The sequence below is a fragment of the Salmo trutta genome, chromosome 31, assembly GCF_901001165.1.
Source record: "Salmo trutta chromosome 31, fSalTru1.1, whole genome shotgun sequence".
Lineage (NCBI taxonomy): Eukaryota > Metazoa > Chordata > Actinopteri > Salmoniformes > Salmonidae > Salmo > Salmo trutta.
This window is the reverse complement of record NC_042987.1, coordinates 39,033,196-39,058,171: the sequence shown is the minus strand read 5'-3', so window position 1 is coordinate 39,058,171 and position 24,976 is coordinate 39,033,196. Positions and strand designations below refer to the sequence as shown.

The following is a 24,976-nucleotide window of genomic DNA, read 5'->3' as shown; positions in this document are numbered from 1 at the left end:
ATTGGCTGGGCCTGGCTCCCCAGTGGGTGGGCCTAGCTCCCAAGTGGGTGAGCTTTTGCCCACCCATGGCTGCACCCATGCACAATCATGTGAAATCCATTAATTAGGGTCTAACATTTTTTATTTCAATTGACTGATTTCTTTATATGAACTGTAACTCAGTAAAATGAATGAAATTATTGCATGTTGCGATTATATTTTTGTTCATTATAATGAATGAAAAAACAACACTTGAAGGCTTAATGGTTCATAAAGGTCATGTTAACTGACTGATATTATCTCATAGAACAAAACGTATAGGCCTTATTTTCGGCGTTAGTTCCAATACCCTATTCTTTCACCATTCATTTTGCCCATAGGAATGGCTGAACGAACCAGAGGTAAGTCTACAAACTGGCGAGCTCTATGGAGAAGACTGATCACGACTTATACCATGGCATTGTTGAATACTCATTTCTGATTGGCTTGTAGGGTATTATTAGGGTATTATTTCCCTTTAAATTATAATCCACAGTATAATTCAATGGATATGAAATATTTTTTTTACATGTTCTAAGATCAAGCTGTTTTTGAAAGCAAAAATCAAATTCAAAACATTATTGGCATTTTTTAAATTTGTTTTTCATAATAGCAAGCTAGGACTGATGGTTAGCTAAACTGTGAGCTAAGCCAGTGGTTCTCAAAGTAGGCAGCGGAGGTATGCAGGGATCCATGTGCAGATCTCAATAAAACATACAAAAATAATAATTACATTTCATTTTTCTTATGAATATAACTAACAAATTAAACACATTTTGGCCAAGGGATCTGTAGAAAATGTTTATAGGGTGTAATACAATACAATGGGTCATTCCACGAAAAGAGTGCCTTTTGCATCCCTTTGATATTTTGGGTAGAAATTATGAACCGATATTGAATTTTAAAAGCCTGTTATTAAATGAAGTGGCAATTTCTATTATAAATAAAGGCCTGCTAAAGTTCCAAAACTCAACGGAGGGACAGTCAACCCTTTGTCACTTCTAAGGAAGATTTTTAACCCAATTAATCCCAACATTTCTCCAAGTTTCACTATCATAATAAAGCCCCAGTTATTTTGTTGCTTTGACAAAGTCATTTCTGAAGATTATTAATTTAATGTGATTCAAATCATATCAAATTTTACTTGTCACATGTGCTGAAATACAACAGGTATTTCACCTTACCGTGAAATGCTTACTTATGAGCCCTTAACCAACAATGCAGAAGATACAAAAAGTAAGAAACATTTGCTTAATAAACTAAAGGAAAAATAGTAATACAATGACAACCACAAGGCTATATACAAGGGGTACCGGTACCGAGTCAATGTGCAGGGGTACGGGTTAGTCGAGGTATTTGAGGTAATATGTACAATACCTTCAGAAAGTATTCATACCCCTTGACTTATTCCACATTTTGTCGTGCCCAGTCCCAGGGTCCTTAGCTTAGTGATGAGCTTGGAGGGCACTACGGTGTATGTGCAAGTATGTGCAATATTTCTATGCTTTCAGTTCTTAAGTTTAGTTTTTGCATCTTTTACTTTGGGTTTTGTACACCAGCTTCAAACAGCTGAAAATACAATGTTATTGGTTATGGAAAATATATTTCACATCGGTTTAGATGGTATAACGATTCTCTAGACTATACTTGCTTGTTTTGTCAAATAAACTGAAATTAATCAAACTATTATAATTTTAGGAACCAGGAAATGACAGAGCAATTTCTGCATAGTGCATCTTTTAAACATTATTTTCAAAATAAATATTGAACATCTAATGGTCAAATCATAGAGTAAAAACAAGTGAACTGGTTCTAGTGTGTGTGTGTGTGTGTGTGTGTGTGTGTGTGTGTGTGGCAGTATGCATGTGGTGTGTGTGTGTGCATAGAGTCAGTGCAAGAGTTGTGCATTAAAACATTAATTCATGCAGGGAAAGGGAATAGCCTAATAGCCTAGTACTCTGGAGTCCTAAAAACAATTTCATTAATTAATGTTATTTGGCAGGTCTCGGATTGGCTCTCGGGAACAATTATATGTGGGTCGATTGAGGAGAAATAATCTGTCCTGATGTGGGTATCGGGTGGGGAGGCTTCAAAAAACTGACCCGTACAGGACTCTACTCTGCACCAGATGATCAAGAGTTTTTTTTTTTGTGGTGACCTCCAGGCAGACCTGGTGCATGTAAATCAACGGGGAATCTCTGAACCATGTCAACCTGGAGGTCAGACAATGGTGTGGTACTATGGTGCTATGACTGCATCTGAACTTGGAAATGATGCAACTGTACGCAGGTTTAGGTTAGCTGTCTCATGGGACGTCACTCCATTGAATCAGACCCCTCTTTGGGTGGGTTTTCGTTCATATCCCTTCTACCCCGAGTAACATTTTGGTGTTTTTTACCATCGCACACAAAGCATCTAACCATCCCTCTAATCTTCCTCTCTCCGTAATCCAGATCTCTGCTAGGTCAGCAATGTCAGTCGGCCTCTTCAATCCACAGGTCAGTGCGATTGTACATTTAAAAAAAAATAACAACAACAAAAAAGTCACCGGACTAAGCATGATCGCACAGATGACAGACCTCATCTTCCTGTGTGTCCAAGAGCTGCATTTCCTCTTCAGAGGGTTCTGACCGTGCATCTTCCGAGGTCACCTCTGACAACCACAGGTTTACGGCATCTTCAGAGGTCACCTCTTACAACCACAGGCTTATGGCATCTTCAGAGGTCACCTCTGACAACCACAGGTTTTATAAGGGCACAAGGCGAGACCCAGATGCAGACACAGGAGGCAGATGGTTAGAGTCTTTGTAGTTTATATATAATCACAAAGGGGTAGGCAAGAGAATGGTTGTGGACAGGCAAAAGGTCAAAACCAGATTCTGAGTCCAAGAAGTAAAGAGTGGCAGACAGGCTCGATGTCAGGGCAGGCAGAAGGGTCAGGCAGGCGGGTACAGAGTCCAGAAAAAACAGGCAAGGGTCAAAACCGGGAAGACTAGAAAACAAGGGTCAAAAGCGGGAAGACTAGAAAAAGATACTAAAAAAACAGGAGCACGGGAAAACACGCTGGTTGATTTGAAAACATAAAAGACGAACTGGCACAGAGAGACAGGAAACACAGGGATAAATACACTGGGGAAAATAAGCGACACCTGGAGGTGGAGACAATCACAAGAACAGGTGAAACAGATCAGGGTGTGACAGTACCCCCCCCCCACCCCCCTCTAAGGACACCGCCTGGCGTCCTACCTGGACCCATACCTGGCTGACCGGGGTGTCGGCAGTGAAAATCATGGATGAGGGCCGGGTCCAGGATGTTTTTAGCAGGAACCCAGCACCTCTCCTCCGGACCATAACCCTCCCAGTCAACCAGGTACTGGAAACCCCTGCTCTGTGGTCGAACCCTCAGGAGGCCTCTCACTGCACACGCCGGCTGGCCATCGATGACCCGGGGGGGGGGGGAGATGGGCCTAGAAACGGAAGACAGAGGACTGTGAGACAAGGGCTTAATCCTGGACACATGAAAAGTAGGGTGAACACGGAGGGTAAGGGGCAACAGCAGATGGACAGCAGTGGGACTAATGACTCTAGAAATGGGGAAAGGACCAATGAAACGGGGGGGAAAGTTTATGGGAATCTACCCGGAGGGGTAGGTCCTGAGTGGACAACCATGACCTCTGCCCAACCCGATAGCGAGGAGGCGGTCTGCTTGTCAACGATACCTGGAGGTTGTCTTGAGAAGAGCTGCCCGAGCTCTTTTCCAGGTACGCCGACAGCGACGGACGAAGGTATGTTGACCTCCACTTCTTGCTCTGGGAAGAGCGGGGGCTTTTATCCCATGGAGCATTTGAGGGGGATAGTCCAGTAGCTGAGCAGGGGAGAGTGGACCTGGAATATTCCACCCAGACCAGTTGCTGACTCCAGGTGGTGGGGTTACTGGCAACAATACACCGGAGTGCCGTTTCCATATCTTGATTAGCTCACTCCGACTGGCCGTTGGACTGGGGATGAAACCTGGAGGACAGGCTGGCCGACAACCCGATAAGGGTGCAGAACGCCTTCCAGAATCGGGACGAAAACTGAGGACCCCGATCCGAGACAATGTCAAATGGGAGTCCATGGATTCGGAAGACGTGCTGCACCATGAGCTGGGCTGTCTCCTCGGCTGAAGATAATTTAGGAAGAGGGATGAAATGGGCGGCCTTGGAGAACCTGTCAATCATCATCAGGATGGTGGTGTTGCCATCTGATGGAGGAAGCCCAGTGACAAAATCCAGGGAAATATGGGACCAGGGGCGATGAGGAACAGGGGGTGGCTGAAGGAGACCAGACTGAGCTTGCCGCGGAGTCTTGCTTTGGGCACACACCATGCATGCGGTGACGAAGGCCGAGACCTCAGGAGCCATGGTGGGCCACAAGAAGCGCTGTCGGAGGAAAGCCAAGGTACGATGTGCACCAGGATGACAGGTAAGCCTGGAGGAGTGAGCCCATTCCAGGACTTGGGACCGAACCGAATCAGGAACAAACATCCGTTTAGCCGGGACTCCCCCAGGGTCCGGCTGGGAAAGTTGTGCTTTGCGAACCAGAGCCTCAGTACCCCAGATAACCGCAGCCGGCAAACATGAGGCAGGGAGAATGGTCTCTGATTCCGAGGGTGTGGCAGCCGGAACTGTACAGGCGGGAAAGGGTGTCCGGCTTCACATTTTTGGACCCTGGGCGGTAGGAGATGGTGAAATTAAACCTAGTGATTAACAGAGCCCACCGGACCTGCCTAGAGTTAAGGCTCTTGGCGGTGCGGAGATATTCCAAATTCTTGTGGTCGGTCCAAACCAAAAATGGATGTTCTGCCCCTTCCAGCCAATGCCTCCACTCCTCCAGGGCCATCTTTACTGCTAGGAGTTCCTGGTTGCCAACGTCATAGATCCTCTCCACCGAGTTGAGACGATGGAACATGTAGGCACATAGATGAAGCTTTTAGTCCTGGACGGATCGCTGGGAAAGAACGGCCCCTACTCCCACGTCGGAAGTGTCAACCTCCACCACAAACTGACGGGTCAGATCCAGATGGATGAGGATGGGGGCAGTGGTGAATTGTTGCTTCAAATCCACAAAAGCCTTGTTTCCTGCTGGGGACCAAGTGAACGGTACCTTGGGAGAGGTGAGTGCAGAGAGGGGAGTTGCCAGGTTGCTGTAACCCCGAATGAAACGGCGGTAAAAATTAGCAAAACCCCAGAAACCGCTGTAGTTGCACCCTGGACGTGGGTTGGGGCCAATTCACCACCGCTCTCACTTTTTCCCTTCAGAAATGACGTATCCCAGAAAAGTGATTGTGGACCGGTGGAACTCGCACTTCTCCGCTTTAACAAACAACTTGTTCTCCAGAAGGTGCTGAAGAACTTGTCGCACATGGAGAACGTGTTCCTGGGCAGAATGGGAGAAAAACAGGATGTCATCGAGGTACACAAAAACAAACCGATTCAACATGTCCCAGAGCACATTGTTAACCAGAGCCTGGAAGACAGCAGGAGAGTTTGTGAGTCCAAACGGCATGACCAGGTACTCATAGTGTCCACTTGCTTTGTTGAAAGCAGTCTTCCACTTGTCTCCTTCACGTATCCGAACAAGGTGGTAGTCATTTTGGAGGTCCAGTTTAGAAAAGATGGTTGTCCCCTGGAGAGGTTCGAAAGTTGAGGAGAGGAGTGGTAGCAGGTACAGATTCTTGACTGTGATGTCATTGAGACCCTGGTAATCAATACATGGACGCAGGGTCTTGTCCTTCTTTCCCACAAAGAAAAACCCTGCACCGGCAGGAGAGGGCTAAGGACGAATGCTTCCAGCCGCCAGAGAGTTATCAATGTACTCCTCCATAGCCTTGGTCTCAGGGCCAGACAGAGAATAAATCCGTCCTCGAGGCAGTGTGGTGCCTGGGAAGAGGTCAATCGCACAATCGTAAGGACGATGTGGAGGAAGGAAGGTAGCACGAGCCTTACTGAAAACCTCCCGGAGGAACTGCATCGTAGTGATAGAGGCGTCACTACAGACACCCTGGTTCGATTCCAGGCTGTATCACAACGGGCCGTGATTGGGAGTGCCATAGGGTGGCGCACAATTGGCCCAGCATCGTCCGGGTTTGGCCCGGGGTAGGCCGTCATTGTAAATAAGAATTTGTTCTTAACTGACTTGCCTAGTTAAATAAATGTTAAAACATTTACAAAATATATATATAATAATAATAATAATAGATGAAAATATAAATAAAATAACAAATATATTTAAAAAGAGCACATCAGCTGACCGCACATGCAGGCTTTTCCTGACGTCCCACACCTGGCCCTCCTTATCACGTGTAGGGCCTCTCTCCCTCACGTTGTTTACACTGGCCCAGACAGATTGACCAATGGTTCGGCTCTGCTGGATACTGGACCTTGGCCTGGATGTCTGGATCACTGGATGAGCAACTGTCCACCAGGTGGAGCCGATCCCCACGATACCCCAAAATCTGTTACAGACATACTTTTTTCTCATGTATTTCACACAGAGTATCTGCGCATGCACACACGGGTGCACTTCACTCTGCTACAACGTGTAATGAGTTGCAAGTAAGTTGCAGGCTTCTTTTTTTTAAAGAGACAACCAATGATTGGGTGCAAACCCAAATGCAACTTTGTTGCAAGCAACCGTCCAAGTTGCTTCATGTGGTGCACCTCTGCAGCTACGCCAAAATCACCAATGAATATCATAACAATCTTTTGAGTTCATTTTCCAAGATTTTATTTAGGTATCTGGATAATATCAACATAATAATGGGTTGTTACTTTTTGGGTCCACTGTCTCTTTAAAACTGTAGTCTACCCCTAGTCATTCCAATGGTAGGCTATTGACACTCCGGGGAAAAGAGGGGGGGTTTACAGCAAATCGCCGTTGCCTCTCGCGGCCGCCGAAAGTATGTCTACATGGTAACGGTTTCATACTCGGCAGGAGCGGATGCATTGCGTCTTGACGCAACAAGTTTCGGGTTTTGTTTATATTAAACTAAAGCTGGATGCGTATAAGTTTCCATTTGTAACACTCGGAGATAAAATACTTTTTTCGCCTTCAACAGTCGTTGGAATAGTGCACTATTACCAGCACGTCTTGTAAGAATTTAGTTTGAAAGCAAAATGTATTCAGTAAAAAAATATTTGTAATGACATGCTGACTATGTTTGGATTTATGGTTTGAGAAGAACGTTTTTTGGGGGACTATCTTCCGCTGGGGGGGAAAGAGGATCCACGCGAATATCCTCTCATATAACGCGCACGTTTTTGTAGGAATACTTTTTATTTGATGGATACCTCCGAGCTCTGTGATTAGATAATGCATTACACAGGATGGGTGCGAACAATGGGAAACAAAGTGGGAGTGAGGGTAAGTGAAACTGGAAAAAAGGAACGAGTTTTACAGTACGTTCTGAAGCCATAATTGTGGCAACGTCATACCATTTTGCAGGGCTACATTGTTTCAGTAACACAATCGTCCAGGCAACACAATTGACCTGATTGTTCTTTATACAGTGTCGCCAGTTATGTATAGCTATGAAATATTGCAATATCCCGAAAAAAAAGCTGATTTGATCTGAAACTGCCTGTCCTAGATATGCCTGTCCTAGATATGCCTATCTAAATTCGATTTATTACGCAGCATAGGATATTCACATTACATGTCATACAGAGGGTAGTGCGTATGGCCCAGTACATCACTGGGGCCAAGCTTCCTGCCATTTCATTTACATTGGGCTATTGGTAGCCTTGTCGTTGGTATATCTCAGGTATAACCAACTAAAAGTTCTATTCATTTTAAAGAGGTGGAATTATTGATTTAAAGAAAACAGATCACACCCACAGCCCATAGAGCAGCATCTGAAAAGCTTAACCTTTCTCATCAGAACTCTGTTTCTGCTGTCATGGTGGAAATGATCTGACCTGTTCTGGTGGTGGAAATGATCTGACCTGTTCTGGTGGTGGAAATGATCTGACCTGTTCTGGTGGTGGAAATGATCTGACCTGTTCTGGTGATGGAAATGATCTGACCTGTTCTGGTGGTGGAAATGATCTGACCTGTTCTGGTGGTGGAAATGATCTGACCTGTTCTGGTGATGGAAATGATCTGACCTGTTCTGGTGATGGAAATGATCTGACCTGTTCTGGTGGTGGAAATGATCTGACCTGTTCTGGTGATGGAAATGATCTGACCTGTTCTGGTGATGGAAATGATCTGACCTGTTCTGGTGGTGGAAATGATCTGACCTGTTCTGGTGGTGGAAATGATCTGACCTGTTCTGGTGGTGGAAATGATCTGACCTGTTCTGGTGGTGGAAATGATCTGACCTGTTCTGGTGGTGGAAATGATCTGACCTGTTCTGGTGGTGGAAATGATCTGACCTGTTCTGGTGGTGGAAATGATCTGACCTGTTCTGGTGGTGGAAATGATCTGACCTGTTCTGGTGGTGGAAATGATCTGACCTGTTCTGGTGGTGGATATGATCTGACCTGTTCTGGTGGTGGAAATGATCTGACCTGTTCTGGTGGTGGAAATGATCTGACCTGTTCTGGTGGTGGAAATGATCTGACCTGTTCTGGTGGTGGAAATGATCTGACCTGTTCTGATGGTGGAAATGATGATTTTTTTACGTTAGCCTTATTCTAAAATGGATTAAATTGTTTTTTCCCCCTCATCAATCTACACACAATGCCCCATAATGACAAAGCAAAAACAGGTTTATAGACATTTTTGCAAATGTGTATATAAAAAATATAAAAAACAGATATCACATTTACATAAGTATTCAGACCCTTTGTTGAAACACCTTTGGCAGTGATTACAAGTCTCGAGTCTTCTTGGATATGACGCTACAAGCTTGGCACACCTGTATTTGGGGAGTTTCTCCCATTCTTCTCTGCAGGTCCTCTCAAGCTCTGTCTGGTTGTATTGGGAGCATCGCTGCACAGCTATTTTCAGGTCTCTCCAGAGATGTTCGATTGTGTTCAAGTCCAGGCTCTGGCTGGGCCACTCAAGGACATTCAGAGACTTGTCCCGAAGCCACTCCTGCTGTGTGAAATCAACCCGGTTCAATCCCAGGCTGTGTCACAGCTGGCCGTGATCGGGAAACCCAGGAGGTGGCGCACAATTGGCCCAGCATTGTCCGGGTTAGGGGAGGGTTTGGCCGGCTGGGATGTCCTTGTCCTATCTAGTGACTCCTTGTGGTGGGCAGGGCGCCTACAAGCTGACTTCGGTTGCCGGTTGTACGGCTTCCAGGTTAAGCGAGGAGTGTGTCAAGAAGCAGTGCAGCTTAGCAGGGTCGTGTTTCGGAGGACGCATGGTTCTCGACCTTTGCCTCTCCTGAGTCCATACGGGAGTTGCAGCAATGGGACAAGATTGTAACTACCAATTGGATATCAAGATATTGGGGAGAAAAAGGGTTAAAAATACCAAAATAAATTAAATAAAAAGATCTCTCAACTTTGCTCCGTTCGTCCATCCCTCGGTCCTGACTAGTCTCTCAGTCCCTGCCGCTGAAAAACATTCCTAGAGCATGATGCCGCCACCACCATGCTTCACCGTAGGGATGGTGCCAAGGTTACCTCCAGACTTGAAGCTTGGCATTCAAGCCAAGGAGTTCAATCTTAGTTTCATCAGACCAGAGAATCTTGTTTTTCATGGTCTGAGAGTCCTTTAGGTGCCTTTTGGTAAATTCCAAGCGGGCTTTTAAGTGCATTTTACTGAGGAGTAGCTTCCGTCTGGCCACTCTACCATAAAGACCTGATTGGTAGAGTTCTGCAGATATGCTTGTCCTTCTGGAAGGTTCTCCCATCTCCACAGAAGAACTCTGGAGCTCTGTCAAAGTGACCATCGGTTGTTGGTCACCTCCCTGACCAAGGCCCTTCTTTCCCGATTGCTCAGTTTGTCCGGGTGGCCAGCTCTAGGAAGAGTCTTGGGGGTTCCAAACTTATTCTATTTAAGAATGATGGAGGCCACTATGTTCTTTGGGGCCTTCAATGCTGCAGAAATGTTTTGGTACCCTTCTCCAGATTTGTGCCTTGACACAATCCTTTCTCGAAGCTCTACGGACCATTCCTTTGATCTCATGGCTTGGTTTTTGCTCTGACATGCACTGTCAAATCTAGACAGGTGTGAGCCTTTCCAAGTCCTTTCAATTGAATTTACCACAGGTGAACCACAATCAAGTTGTAGATACATCTCAAGGGTGATCAATGGAAACAGGATGCACCTGAGCTCAATTTAGAGTTTTATAGCAAAGGGTCTGAATAAGGCATTTCAGTTTAAAATCAGGCTTTTAGAAAAAATACATATTTTCGCTTTGTCATTAAGGGGTATTGTGTGTAGATTTATCATTTAATCCATTTTAGAATAAGGCTATAACTTAACAACATGTGGAACAAGGGAAGGGGCCTGAATACCTTTCGAATGCACTGTATCTCACTTGCATCAAAATTTTACAGATTTTGCAGAGCACTGACAAGTGGAAATTATTATTAATGATATCAACGAAATCCAAACCACTTTGGAGCTACATTAAGGGCATGTTCATGCTTTATATGGTCTTCTTGGCTTCAATTATGTTTGGTCCTGTATACGGTAATGCTAACCAGAGGCTGCTGTATGTAACTAAATTACACAAATATGGAGAAATGGTCTGGTGTTTGACAACAGCCAAGTTAAATGTGGAAAATCATATAGGCCTAATTTTTGGGGGGGCGAACTAACCCTTGTAGCCAAAATTAGTGTCTCAAGCATTCTCATTCTACTTTTATGCAGGGAAAACCTAAAATAACAGCAAAAAATAAAGAAATATGCTTCGCTGTTGCCATCTTTAAAAACAATATATTTTTTTACACTTTCAATGGCCTCATCTGTCATACCTTTTAGGGGACTGGTTTTGACAGCTGTTTGAAATTAGTGGGATTCATTTGCACAGGCTGCCTCTGTGCGCTGATTTTTGCTTGGCATCACACCATAGCTGTGTCCGATTACTCATACTAACTGCACTAACGCTACTATTTGTGATGTAAGTTGAGTATGTAGTATGCTTATTGGTCATAGTATGGATACATTTAGTATGCCAAAAGTTCCCCGATGTCGTACTAACAGTGGCTAACCCCATTCCGTACAAATTTGCGGAACCGCGACATTCAAACGAGACTGCAATGAAAACTAATGGCACTGTAGCGACTGTGTTGACATCAAAATCTGGGGTGTGAACCAAGTTTCTATTCAAGCGTTGATTGACATGGTAATGGCTCTTTAGTATTGGAGAAAAGTTGAAAAAAAACGGACCCCTCCGACGCTGCACGTTACATTGTGACATGTCATGGCGTAACGTACAGCATGCGTAAAGCAACTAATTCTGTTTCACAGCCTCTCTACACCAGGTGTAGCGCTTCTTTCACCGTTTAAAAACAAGAAAGGGACAGGGTAAGGGTAAGGGGGGATACCTAGTCATTCATGACTCTCAAAAGCCACTGTTTACTTCTGAAGATCACTTTAGCACCTCCCTAAAAACCCGATTCAAATTCGACACAAACCTTCAAATAGGTATGTAATGACACATTATATAAACTCTTTGTAGTGTTTTATTTACATTTTAGAGGTGATAAGGTTGGACAGATCGAGTGACAAAAAAAAGCCGTTTCCCCACACGACATCTCTCCTTCTCACTATCACGCAATAGGTTTCGCTTCCCCACACGCCATTTTTCAAAAAGACCTGACGGAGTTCATTGCCTTCTTGAATCATGCAGAAACGGGCATCATGAAGTTCTTGTCATTGATTTTGTTGTGAAGGGGAGAAATTGTGCTTTACAATGATATTGATATTACAGTGGATCTGGAAGTAATACGTTTTTTTGGGCGCTAAAATAAGGTTAAGGTACAGACCAGCGCGATGTACAAAAGTTAGTTAGTTCACATTACATTTGCCAAAATATGAAGTATACAAGCAGTGGACACTATTATCGTGGGTTTAGGGCCCATAATGCTATTCTTTGGAAAATGGGCGTGGCTTCACAACATTTTTCAGATTTGAAGAAAATGGTGGAAAAAATGCAGCCGAAATCTGACGAGAGCGGATACAAATTCATTGCTTTAACTAATTATGAGAAATGTGAAGAAAATGTTGAGCAATGTAATAAAGTAACAAGTAACAAGCTAGCAAGAAGTTGCATAGCAACAGCACCAAGTTCCGGTAGACAGGTGAAGCGCTAGTACACTCAACTGAAAGGATACCGTTCTTTTCCAGTATACAAATATGAACTAGTAGTATATACTATTTAAGTATGTAGTATACAGTATATTAGTATGGGTATTTGAACACCGCTCATGAGAAAAGTGTGCTTAATGCTACATACGCTGCCCTTACGAAAAAAAGATTGCAGAATAACTGCAGTTGCATTGACTGCAATTACTTCATCCAAAATACTACAGGTGATTGCAAAACTGCAATCTTTAAAAAAAAAAATTTATAAGGGTGATCAGCAAGTCAGTTACCTTTTTGTTTGTCCCAACACAAGGACAACATTCTTGGTACAAATAGCTTTGACAGCTGCATCGCAAGCACAAGCTCGTTTTGGTAGTGAGGAAGGTTTGACCCACGAACACAGTATAATGTCATGTTATGAAACCTCATGCCGTTTTACTAGACGGTGGCTATTGGCAACATTAATTGAGGTGTGAAAGAGAACAATCGACAGCTCTGGTGACCAAAGTTGTTTTCTGTGTAATGAGGTGGGATAAACACCAGCTTAAGTTGTCATTCCCTATTCCTGCACAGGCCATGTGGTCAAAATGCGACTCATAAAGGAAGTGTTATTACCAGCCTCTTATGCAAGACTGCAGATACATTAGATGCCATAGAAATAGAGTTTCTAGAACATGCATCCCCATTCAAGTCAACATTCTGTAATTATATTTATATGGTACGGTCATTTTTCATACATTTTTTTGTGTGTTGGATATTAGCCTCATGAGACAGCCTGATCTGACCTGGTTCACTACTGGGATCGCAGCAGTAATGAGTCTGGTATATTTGATGCTATGTTGGTATATGTTCACCCCTTTGTGGAGTTCAACATTAACATGATTAGTTAGTGAATTAGATGAGAGTAAGGATTTACAGTAAGCTAGATTCTGACCACAGGCTATTGTGCCTCACCTGGGAATGAAATCTTGGTCGACCTCTTGTGTGGCTCAGGTTGTGTTCCCTGTGGATAATTTTGTTCACACTACATACTATAGAACACTGTTATTTATATATATATATACACATAGATAGATGAAATAGATATATATAATATATCCATTTCGTTGTTTAGTTTCTCATTTGTTGTCAAATGCAAAACTCAGACCAGTGACTAATTTAAAAAATAGTTTTTATGCAATATGCCTCTGCCACATTCTTCTCCCACTGAGTGACTTGTTGGCTGGAGTTTTAAACCTGCGGTAAGCAAACCAATAAACCAGCTCCTTCTTATAAGGTTACGCTTTGGTTCGTCCTCCCAACTGGCTCACGTTGATGACACCAGCAAATTTCCACTGGAGCAATAGCTTGAGGTATAAGATGCCCATAACCACAGATGTAGGATCAGATTAACTTCCTAACATTAACCGTTTGGGTCATGAGAAAATATTGGACCTTGTATCAGTAGTAAGGGGCATAGAATTACATATAAAACTCCTTCTACCTCAACTAGACATGGATAATAAGGCCCAGAGTGGGTAATAGAATTAGCTACTTGAGTTCAAATGTGCTTTTCTTAGAGGCAAGAAAAGTCATTCTAATTTACTGTAAACTGGAAGGGAAACCGGGGGTAGAAAAAATGGGAAAAAATGGGAGCGAGGTGGTAACAGAAATAACAAGTCAGATCTGAACCTTATCATCCAGATCACTGGTCTACACTGGGTCATATGGTTCCAGATCACTGGTCTACACTGGGTCATATGGTTCCAGATCACTGGTCTACACTGGGTCATATGGTTCCAGATCACTGGTCTACACTGGGTCATATGGTTCCAGATCACTGGTCTACACTGGGTCATATGGTTCCAGATCACTGGTCTACACTGGGTCATATGGTTCCAGATCACTGGTCTACACTGGGTCATATGGTTCCAGATCACTGGTCTACACTGGGTCATATGGTTCCAAATCACTGGTCTACACTGGGTCATATAGTTCCAGATCACTGGTCTACACTGGGTCATATGGTTCCAGATCACTGGTCTACACTGGGTCATATGGTTCCAGATCACTGGTCTACACTGGGTCATATGGTTCCAGATCACTGGTCTACACTGGGTCATATGGTTCCAGATCACTGGTCTACACTGGGTCATATGGTTCCAGATCACTGGTCTACACTGGGTCATATGGTTCCAGATCACTGGTCTACACTGGGTCATATGGTTCCAGATCACTGGTCTACACTGGGTCATATGGTTGCAGATCACTGGTCTACACTGGGTCATATGGTTCCAGATCACTGGTCTACACTGGGTCATATGGTTGCAGATCACCTATCATAAAACAAAACCATACGGACTATTCTGATAAAACAAAACCATACAGACTATTCTGATAAAACAAAACCATACAGACTATTCTGATAAAACAAAACCATACAGACTATTCTGATGAAAAAACAACAACGTACGGACTATTCTGATTTTTAAAAAACATACGGACTATTCTGACACAACAGGATGGACTGAGAAAGAGAGAGAAGGAGACAGGAATGTCACCTGGAAGTAATTCTGTGCAAAGGCCACTTCCTCCTGTCTGTCTGTCCTTGACTTCTCCCATATGTGGATATGCCTTGAAGGTAGAAGAGGCCTTATAGCCATTATAGAAGCAATGTAATGTAGAAGAGGCCTTATAGCCATTTATAGAAGCAATGTAATGTAGAAGAGGCCTTATAGCCATTTATAGAAGCAATGTAATGGATAGTTTTATCATGTTAGAGGTGCAGACTCTCACCTTTTATGGTGAAATGTAGCGAGGACTGTTTTGTTTGTGTTGTGAATGGGATTATAAACATGCTGCATAACTGACCTTAGATCCTGTAGTGTGTTTCAAATGGCACGGTGCTTTGAACCAGAGCCCACTGGGGGACTAGCCCTGCAGTGGATCCCATGACCTGTTATCTTTGAACCAGAGCCCACTGGGGGACTAGCCCTGCAGTGGATCCCATGACCTGTTATCTTTGAACCAGAGCCCACTGGGAGACTAGCCCTGCAGTGGATCCCATGACCTGTTATCTTTGAACCAGAGCCCACTGGGGGACTAGCCCTGCAGTGGATCCCATGACCTGTTATCTTTGAACCAGAGCCCACTGGGAGACTAGCCCTGCAGTGGATCCCATGACCTGTTATCTTTGAACCAGAGCCCACTGGGAGACTAGCCCTGCAGTGGATCCCATGACCTGTTATCTTTGAACCAGAGCCCACTGGGGGACTAGCCCTGCAGTGGATCCCATGACCTGTTATCTTTGAACCAGAGCCCACTGGGAGACTAGCCCTGCAGTGGATCCCATGACCTGTTATCTTTGAACCAGAGCCCACTGGGAGACTAGCCCTGCAGTGGATCCCATGACCTGTTATCTTTGAACCAGAGCCCACTGGGGGACTAGCCCTGCAGTGGATCCCATAACCTGTTATCTTTGAACCAGAGCCCACTGGGGGACTAGCCCTGCAGTGGATCCCATAACCTGTTATCTCAGATGGAAACAACACAGAGTTTATTATTTAATGTTACAAATGTACCTGAACTGTCCACTACAATGCTTATGTATGGTGTTAATAGTAAAACCACGTGATTTGACTCATTACACCTTGTTATACTGAATGCCCCGTAATACTTTATTTGGAATGTGTTAATGTCAAGGTACAACCATCTATTTTCAAGTTGACATACTAGTGTCACTCGTTCGGACTTAAACAGGATTCCAAAAATATATCAGTTGTCTAAAAACAGATCTGGGTCCAGTCTACACTCTTTAAAAAAAAGAAAAAGGGGGTTTCTTAGGCTGTTCCCAATAGTAGAAAGCCTTTTCTATTCCAGTTATAACCCTCTGGAAAAGGGTTCTACCTGGAATCAAATAGGACCGGAGTGACTTTGTTATAAAACTGCTGAAAAGACTACTTGGTGTACCCCCATCCACTGTTGATTTTAGTGGGATTGTTTGCCTGTCTGTTTGTCTTTTTTTCGTGGTGTGTTCCACTGTGATACATCCCATCCTGATTTGTCCTGATTTGTCCTGATTTGTCCTGATTTGTCCTGATTTGTCCTGTGTTCCTCTAGGTAAAGGCAGCTCCAGTATATCCTCCGACCTGAGTTCAAGTACGGATCAGACGTCAACCAAAGCTCCCAAGAATGCAGCTACCAGCGAAGGTAGGGCATCTGGACCTCGTTAGGCCAAAGCTGTTTACATGTTGTCTTTTTTTCTCCCTCTCTTTTTCCTGCACTGTTGACTATTTTTGGACAAAACCAAGTTTTTTTTGAGAGTTACTTTGTTGGAAAACAAACTGCCATCACTGCTTTTGTGAGCTGTTCTCTTTTTCTGGTTTGTTAACAGTAAAGTCTGGCCTTGCGTAGGGAGAATACTGACTCCAACTCTGTTGTTAACAGTAAAGTCTGGCCTTGCGTAGGGAGAATACTGACTCCAACTCTGTTGTTAACAGTAAAGTCTGGCCTTGCGTAGGGAGAATACTGACTCCAACTCTGTTGTTAACAGTAAAGTCTGGCCTTGCGGAGGGAGAATACTGACTCCAACTCTGTTGTTAACAGTAAAGTCAAGCCTTGTGTAGGGAGAATACTGACTCCAACTCTGTTGTTAACAGTAAAGTCTGGCCTTGCGTAGGGAGAATACTGACTCCAACTCTGTTGTTAACAGTAAAGTCTGGCCTTGCGGAGGGAGAATACTGACTCCAACTCTGTGGTGCTGCTTTGGAAAGAGAGAGAGAGTGTGTAGAGTGTGTGTGTGTGCCAGCGTGTGTCTGTGGAAGGGAGGAGAGATGAGAACTGTTTCCCAAGATTAGAAGAGGCGTCTGCCTGTCTGCCTGTCTGTCTGCCTGTCTGCCTGTCTGTCTGTCTGCCTGTCTGCCTGTCTGCCTGCCTGTCTATTCTGCTTCAGCCCACACTCTCTCACACACACTCTCTCTCTCTCTCTCTCTCTCTCTCTCTCTCTCTCTCTCTCTCTCTCTCTCTCTCTCTCTCTCTCTCTCTCTCTCTCTCTCTCACACACACACACTCTCCCTCTCTCTCTCCCTCGCTCTAACACACACACACACACACACACACACACACACACACACACACACACACACACACACACACACACTCACGCCATAGTTTGTCTTCCTGAACTTACAGCCGCCAAAATAATAGCAGGGAGGGCTGTCCTCTCCTCTCTAAAATAACAATGGTGTAGCAAGGCCAAAACTGCTTGTATTCTAGAGAAGGCACCCTCAGCACTGGCCTGTGGTGACTGTGGTCTTGGCCTGTGGCTCCAATTCAGCCACAAAATGGCGACTGTTGCAGGCTTATAGCTACTTACAACTGTAGCTATCAGGAATGGATTCCCAACGTGAAAAACTGGCTTAAATCACGTCATAAAACATTTTCTATCCAGTTTCCATTTGAACACTTTCGCCCCAGGATCAAATGGAGTAGCTAGCGAGATTTGCTTCCTTCACGAGATTAAAGTGGCTGTAGCTATAGCGCTCTGCCAGGAGTAAATCAGCAGATAAACTATCATCCATCTCCATGAGCTAAGATGGAACATTTGGGGAATGGCAGCAATTGTAACATAGGCAATGTGTGACCTGGTTAGAGCTCTCTGTGAGCACATTGATGGGCTCTATTGAAATGGCAGTGTGTGTAAAACCAGATCTAAAGTACGCAGAAAATATAATAGACATATATATTTTTCAATAAGATCATCTTGGAGAACTAACAATCACCAAAATAAAAGCTAGACAGTCAGGGAGAATCTCAAATTCAAAAGATTATGTATTTCGGAGTATTTTTGTCATGGCATGGGGCCCCCATTGATTTTGTTATAATGTTGGAGTCTCTCAGATAGCATAAGGCATGGCAGAAATTTGTAGAATTGCAGGAAATTAGCTTTAAAACAGCAAAATAATTCAGTGCCCATGGCCATGCCCCATCACCTACGCCTCGTTTTGATCCAGAAAAAAACTGTGATGGGCTCTATTGAAATGGCAGTGTGTGACCTGGTTAGAGCACTCTGTGAGATAACATTGTTCTTAGTGGGGCCTCTCCTTTCACCGTTGCCCTTGTGATAAACCTCAAAGGATGTGTGTGTGTGTGACTGTGTGTGTGTTAGTGATGTGCAGTTTGCAAACGATTCGTTCTTTTTGAACGATTCTTTTTACTGACTCGAGAGTCATGATTCGTTTTTTCTGAGTGACTCATTTATTTTAGTCATTGGTTTGACCTGCTAGTGCTGGCCAAATGAGTCCTACAGCAGGATTCATACACACTCCTTCTGCTCAGTGGCTCCAGAGACTTGCTTCCAGGGCCTGGCCTGCCCAGTAGGCAGGATTAGGCGGCCGCCTATTGCGGCAGATTGACGAGGGTGGCATTTTCTGAGCTAAACTGACCAAGACATGGATAGCCATTCATAAAATTCCATTGCTGGCTGACACCTTAGGCTACACTCCCCTGTAAGGGCCGCAGTTCGCACAGCAGTTCGCAAACGATATTGTGCTTATCGCCATCACGGCAGTCAAGCAATGCATTCCACCAAGAGTTATTCACAATCTAGTCCGGTTGTGGCCACAACTAGATCTCGTTTCAAAGGAATAAATGAATCATCTTATGTGTATGCCTAGCAATCGCAAATGTACATTGTTTATAAATCTCAGTCACAAATGACAGCTGCAATAAGCCCCTCCGCCTATGGTGAATGAGAGGCTTGTAGAGTCTTGACTCTTGAGTTTTCAGTTCATCGTTCACCGGTACGGGGGGGGGGGGGGGGGGTCCTGTGTGCTCTGGGCGTTACTGAATCAAATGAACGAAATGAGTTGAAAGATATGTTATTTTGACTGAACGAGTCAAAAGATCAGTCAGTAAAAAAGAGCTGAACTTCCCATCGTGTGTGTGTGTGTGTGTGTGTGTGTGTGTGTGTGTGTGTGTGTGTGTGTGTGTGTGTGTGTGTGTATGTATGAGCCGTAATAAGCACATAAAATAGGCAATCGGGATTGGTGTGCGTGTGTTATTCTATAGCATGGAGGAACGTTTCTAATGAAGTACTTTATATCTTTATCTTTTTTTATCTGTGTTTACCTTAATCCATCCTGGAAACTATATTTAAGTGGCATTATGATCCTTGAGATAGTCATATAGGAATATAAAGTATTCAAACATCGAATTCAACAACGTTATTGTGATGTTTGGAACTGTGTCAACTCGAGGAACATGTGTATTGAACAGTCAGCCGGTAGCTTGTTCCAGGAAATGGGTCGTAGTAAAAAGAAAAAAGAGGTTGACCGCAACTTGACCATGACTGTATGCTCACACCCAGACAGTGGCTAGCTCACTGGTCAGTCCAGTTTTGTTATTTTCTGTGTGTTCAAATATTGTGACCTTACATCAGATTTGTACACTTGGCACAACTTCTCTTTGCACTTGAGTCTGTGTTCAAGCTCCACTGCTATGATTTCATTCACATTCCTCACATACTTGTTCAGTATAGGAAGGAGTCAGAAATAGAGTGAATTTCCCTCAAAGGAGTCAATATCTTATGCTTATGTGCCTCTTGACCTCCGCTAATATTGGCCACGTGGCATTTAAAGCCGTTTGGAGTAACGTGGTAACAAAATGGACTAGGCTCATTTAAGGTCATTCGGAGTAACGTAACACAATGGACTAGGCTCATTTAAGGTCATTCGGAGTAACGTAACACAATGGACTAGGCTCATTTGCAGTTGTGCTGTAATAGTGAGGGATATTTTCTTTGTATTACGTCAAATGCTTCGTTTTTTTACCAGCGTTTTTTTTGGGGAGGGGGAACTGTGTGATTTTTGGGGGAACTGTATCATTTTGGGGGGGAACTGTGTAATTTTTGGGGAAATTGTTTTTTTTTTTAGGGGGAACTGTGTGATTTTTGGGGGAACTGTGTGGTTTTTTTGTGGGGAACTGTGTGATTGATTTTGCGGAACAGTCAACGTACAACAGATAGCAGAAAATGCATTTGCCAAATGTAGAATGTATAACCTGCAGGTACAGTGCAGTCGGAAAGTATTCAGACCCCAGATTTTGTTACATTACAGCCTTATTATAAAATGGATGACATTTTCTTCCCCCCTCATCAATCTATACACAATACCCCATAATGACAAGGCAAAAACAGTTTTTATACATTTTAGCAAATTTACTACAAATAAAAAACGGAAATATTACATTTACATAAGTATTCAGACCCTTTACTCAGTACTTTGTTGAATCACCTTTGGCAGCGATTACAGCCTCAAGTCTTCTTGGGTATGACGCTACAAGCTTGGCACACATGTATTTGGGGAGTTTCTCCATTTCTTCTCTGCAGATTCTCTCAAGCTCTGTCTGGTTGGATGTGGAGCGTCGCTGCACAGCTTTTTTCAGGTCTCATCAGAGATGTTTGATCTTGTTCAAGTCCGGGCTCTGGCTGGGCCACTCATGGACATTCAGAGACTTGTCCCGAAGCCACTACTGCATTGTCTTGGCTGTGTGCTTAGGGTCGTTGTCCTGTTGAAAGGTGAACCTTCACCCCAGTCTGAGGTCCTGAGCGCTCTGGAGCAAGTTTCATCAAGGATCTCTCTGTACTTTACTCCGTTCATCTTTCCCTCAATCCTGACTAGTCTCCCAGTCCCTGCCGCTGAAAAACATCCCAACAGCATGATGCTGCCACCACCATGCTTCACAGTAGAGATGGTGCCCGGTTTCCTCCAGACTTGAAGCTTGGCAAAGAGTTCAATCTTGGTTTCATCAGACAGGAGAATCTTGTTTCTCATAGTCTGAGAGTCCTTTAGGTGCCTTTTGGCAAACTCCAAGCTGGCTGTCATGTGCCTTTTACTGACTAGAGCCCTATGGCACCCTATTCCCTACATAGTGCACTAGTTTTGACCAGAGCCCTATGGCACCCTATTCCCTATATAGTGCACTAGTTTTGACCAGAGCCCTATGGCACCCTATTCCCTATATAGTGCACTAGTTTTGACCAGATTCCTATGGCACCCTATTCCCTATATAGTGCACTAGTTTTGACCAGATTCCTATGGCACTTTACATTAAATAGGTAGTGTGCCATTTGGGATACAGTTCATATGATGGTTTTCAACAGACCTCCTGAGGCTTGTGGGGATGAGTGCTCAGTTACTATGGCAGCCACAAATTGCAGTATTTAGGGTCTGAGAGTTTACTAAGTGTGCCAATTGTGTGCATAGGCCTGAAGATTGTGAGCAGGTGTTAGCTCGGTCTCAACACTGAGAGACACCAAGGGCCAGATTTACTAAGCGCTTGCACTTTTTGTCAAAAGGGAATGAACAACTTTGGACTAAGGAATTAAAAAATATGAGATAAAGATTGTAACCTTCCCTGTAGCTCAGTTGGTAGAGCATGGTGTTTACAACACCAGGGTTGTGGGTTCGATTCCCACGGGGGGCCAGCACAGAAAAGAAAATGTATGATATGTATGAAATGTATGCATTCACTACTGTAAGTCGCTCTGGATAAGAGCGTCTGCTAAATGACTAAAATGTAAAAATGTAAAAATGTAACAACAACAAAAAAGATTTACCCCAAAATATATAATTTCAATGTGATCAAGACAAAGGAGATGATTGTGGACTATAGGAAAAGGAGGACTGAGCACGCCCCATTCTCATCGACGGGGCTGTACTGGAGCACGTTGAGAGGTTCAAGTTCCTTGGCGTCCACATCACCAACAAACTAACATGGTCCAACACACCAAGACAGTCGTGAAGAGGGGACAACAAAACCTATTCCCCCTCAGGAGACTGAAAAGATTTGGCATGGGTCCTCAGATCCTCAAAAGGTTTTACAGCTGCACCATCGAGAGCATCCTGACGGGTTGCATCACTGCCTGGTATGGCAACTGCTCAGCCTCCGATCGCAAGGCACTACAGAGGGTAGTGCGTACGGCCCAGTACATCACCGGGGCCAAGCTTCCTGCGAACCAGGAGCTCTATACCAGGTGGTGTCAGAGGAAGGCCCTAAAAATTGTCAAAGACTCCAGTCACCATAGTCACAGACTGTTCTCTCTGCTACCGCACGGCAAGCGGTACCGGATCACCAAGTCTAGGTCCAAGAGGCTTCTAAACAGCTTCTACCCCCAAGCCATAAGACTCCTGAACATCTAATCAAATGGCTACCCAGACTATATTTGCATTGCCCCCCCCCTTCTTCACAGCTGCTACTCTCTGTTATTATCTATGCATATTCACTTTAATAACTCTACCAACATGTACATATTAATTCAATTACCTCGACTAACCGGTGCACCCGTACATTGACTCTGTACCGTTACCCCCTGTATATAGCCTCACTATTGTTATTTATTGCTGCTCTTTAATTATTTGTTATTCTTATCTCTTATTTTTTGGGGGGGGGGTATTTTCTTAAAACTGCATTGTTGGTTAAGGGATTGTAAATAAGCATTTCACTGTAAGGTCTACACCTGTTGTATTCGGCGCATGTGACAACATTTGATTTGATTTGATTTAAACGGTTTTATTCACTGGGTATCGATCCAAATCCAGAGTTGTCTAAAAGGAGAGAAATGGTCCAAATGTAAAAGTGTTTCTATAGTCTCTTCCTCTGTTATTACTTCAGGGGCTTCAGGTGAACAACTGTAGAGATACATGGACTTCAGGGGCTTCAGGTGAATAACTGTAGAGATACATGGGCTTCAGGGGCTTCAGGTGAACACCTGTAGAGATACATGGACTTCAGGGGCTCAGGTGAACAACTGTAGAGATACGTGGACTAAAGCGAACCATTTTGATATGTTTATTTTTTTGTTGTCGAAAGAACACAGCTGCTTTGTTGAGGAAAAATGTACTATGACTGAGATATGTGGTTGTCCCACCTAGTTATCTTGAGATGAATGCACTAACGGTAAGTCGCTCTGGATAAAAGCGTCTGCCTAATGACTAAAATGTAAATGTTAAAACATGCATATCCTGTAAATCACAGAGAATCTTTGAGTGCTGAGAAACACAGTGTGTGTTACAGGCCTTGCTTATTTAAGTTTGAGCCAGGCCTTGAGGCGTAGATGGAGGAGCCTGTGTGGCTGCGTTCTCCTCTGAGATGGGTGGGTGGCGGTAGCGTATATGGTGGCGTGTGTGTCTCTCGGTGAACTGTGGTTCACCTCTGACTATGCGTTGGGTCCAGCCCAGGCTATGCGCTTGGTCCAGCCCAGGCTATGCACTTGGTCCACCTCCGACATAGATCAGATTTCTACTGCAGATTCTAGCAGGGAGGACCTCGCAGAACACAAACCAGTGCTCTCTCTCCCACCCTCCCTTCTCTCTTCCCTCCTCTCTCTCCCCTTTTCCCTCCTCTCTCTTCCCTCCCTTCTCCCACCCTCCCTTCGCTCTCCCACCCTCCCTTCGCTGTTGCGTAATCGTACTGAAGGTAGCTAAGGAGTCAAGCGCAGGAGAGCAGAGATGTCAATGTAGCGTCTTTAATAGGCAAGTCCTAAAACAGTACAGGTACAAGGTCCATAAACGCCCGAGACAATGGAACACACAGTTATTCACGGAAGGAGGAAAACAACGCTCCTACTATAATTAACACACAGTACACACGTGAATAAACTGAGGAAAAAAAAACTCCACGAGCAACATGAAAATAACCCCCCGCACAAACCTAAGCGGCGAAACAGGGGTAAATATACACACACAAATTAAAGCAAATGAAAACCAGGTGTGAATGAATCAAAGACAAAACCAACAGAAAAGGAAACATGGATCGGTGATGGCTAGTAGGCCGGCGACGCCGACCGCCGAGCACCGCCCGAACAAGGAGAGGAACCACCTTCGGTGGAAGTCGTGACATTCACTCTCCCACCCTCCTTCCTCTCTCCCACCCTCCTTCCTCTCTCCCACCCTCCTTCCACTCTCCCACCCTCCTTCCACTCTCCCACCCTCCTTCCTCTCTCCCACCCTCCTTCCTCTCTCCCACCCTCCTTCCTCTCTCCCACCCTCCTTCCTCTCTCCAACCCTCCTTCCTCTCTCCCACCCTCCTTCCTCTCTCCCACCCTCCTTCCTCTCTCCCACCCTCCTTCCTCTCTCCCACCCTCCTTCCTCTCTCCCACCCTCCTTCCTCTCTCCCACCCTCCTTCCTCTCTCCCACCCTCCTTCCTCTCTCCCACCCTCCTTCCACTCTCCCACCGTCCTTCCTCTCTCCCACCCTCCTTCCTCTCTCCCACCCTCCTTCCTCTCTCCCACCCTCCTTCCTCTCTCCCACCCTCCTTCCACTCTCCCACCCTCCTTCCTCTCTCCCACCCTCCTTCCTCTCTCCCACCCTCCTTCCTCTCTCCCACCCTCCTTCCACTCTCCCACCCTCCTTCCTCTCTCCCACCCTCCTTCCTCTCTCCCACCCTCCTTCCTCTCTCCCACCCTCCTTCCTCTCTCCCACCCTCCTTCCTCTCTCCCACCCTCCTTCCTCTCTCCCACCCTCCTTCCACTCTCCCACCCTCCTTCCTCTCTCCCACCCTCCTTCCACTCTCCCACCCTCCTTCCTCTCTCCCACCCTCCTTCCACTCTCCCACCCTGTGTGTGTTAGAACTATCCATTTCTTGTGTAGAAATGTTAGAATTCTCCCAACAAATATCATGAGTAATTTTCCTATCCTGGCAATTTGCCTTTGACTTCCTTAATCTTCTTTG

At 44.7% G+C, this 24,976-nt stretch overlaps 1 protein-coding gene across 1 annotated transcript in view; it reads left to right on the top strand.

The window, feature by feature from the left end:
• Window positions 1-6,920: 6,920 nt before the first annotated feature.
• The window catches only part of fbxl7 (F-box and leucine-rich repeat protein 7), a 65,657-nt gene continuing 47,601 nt past the window's right edge, over window positions 6,921-24,976 (top strand). The window contains exons 1-2 of the mRNA XM_029726545.1: window positions 6,921-7,422; window positions 16,366-16,455. Of these exons, the coding sequence (XP_029582405.1) occupies window positions 7,386-7,422; window positions 16,366-16,455 (127 nt within the window). The 5' untranslated portion in view covers window positions 6,921-7,385. The remainder of the gene's footprint in view (window positions 7,423-16,365; window positions 16,456-24,976) is intronic.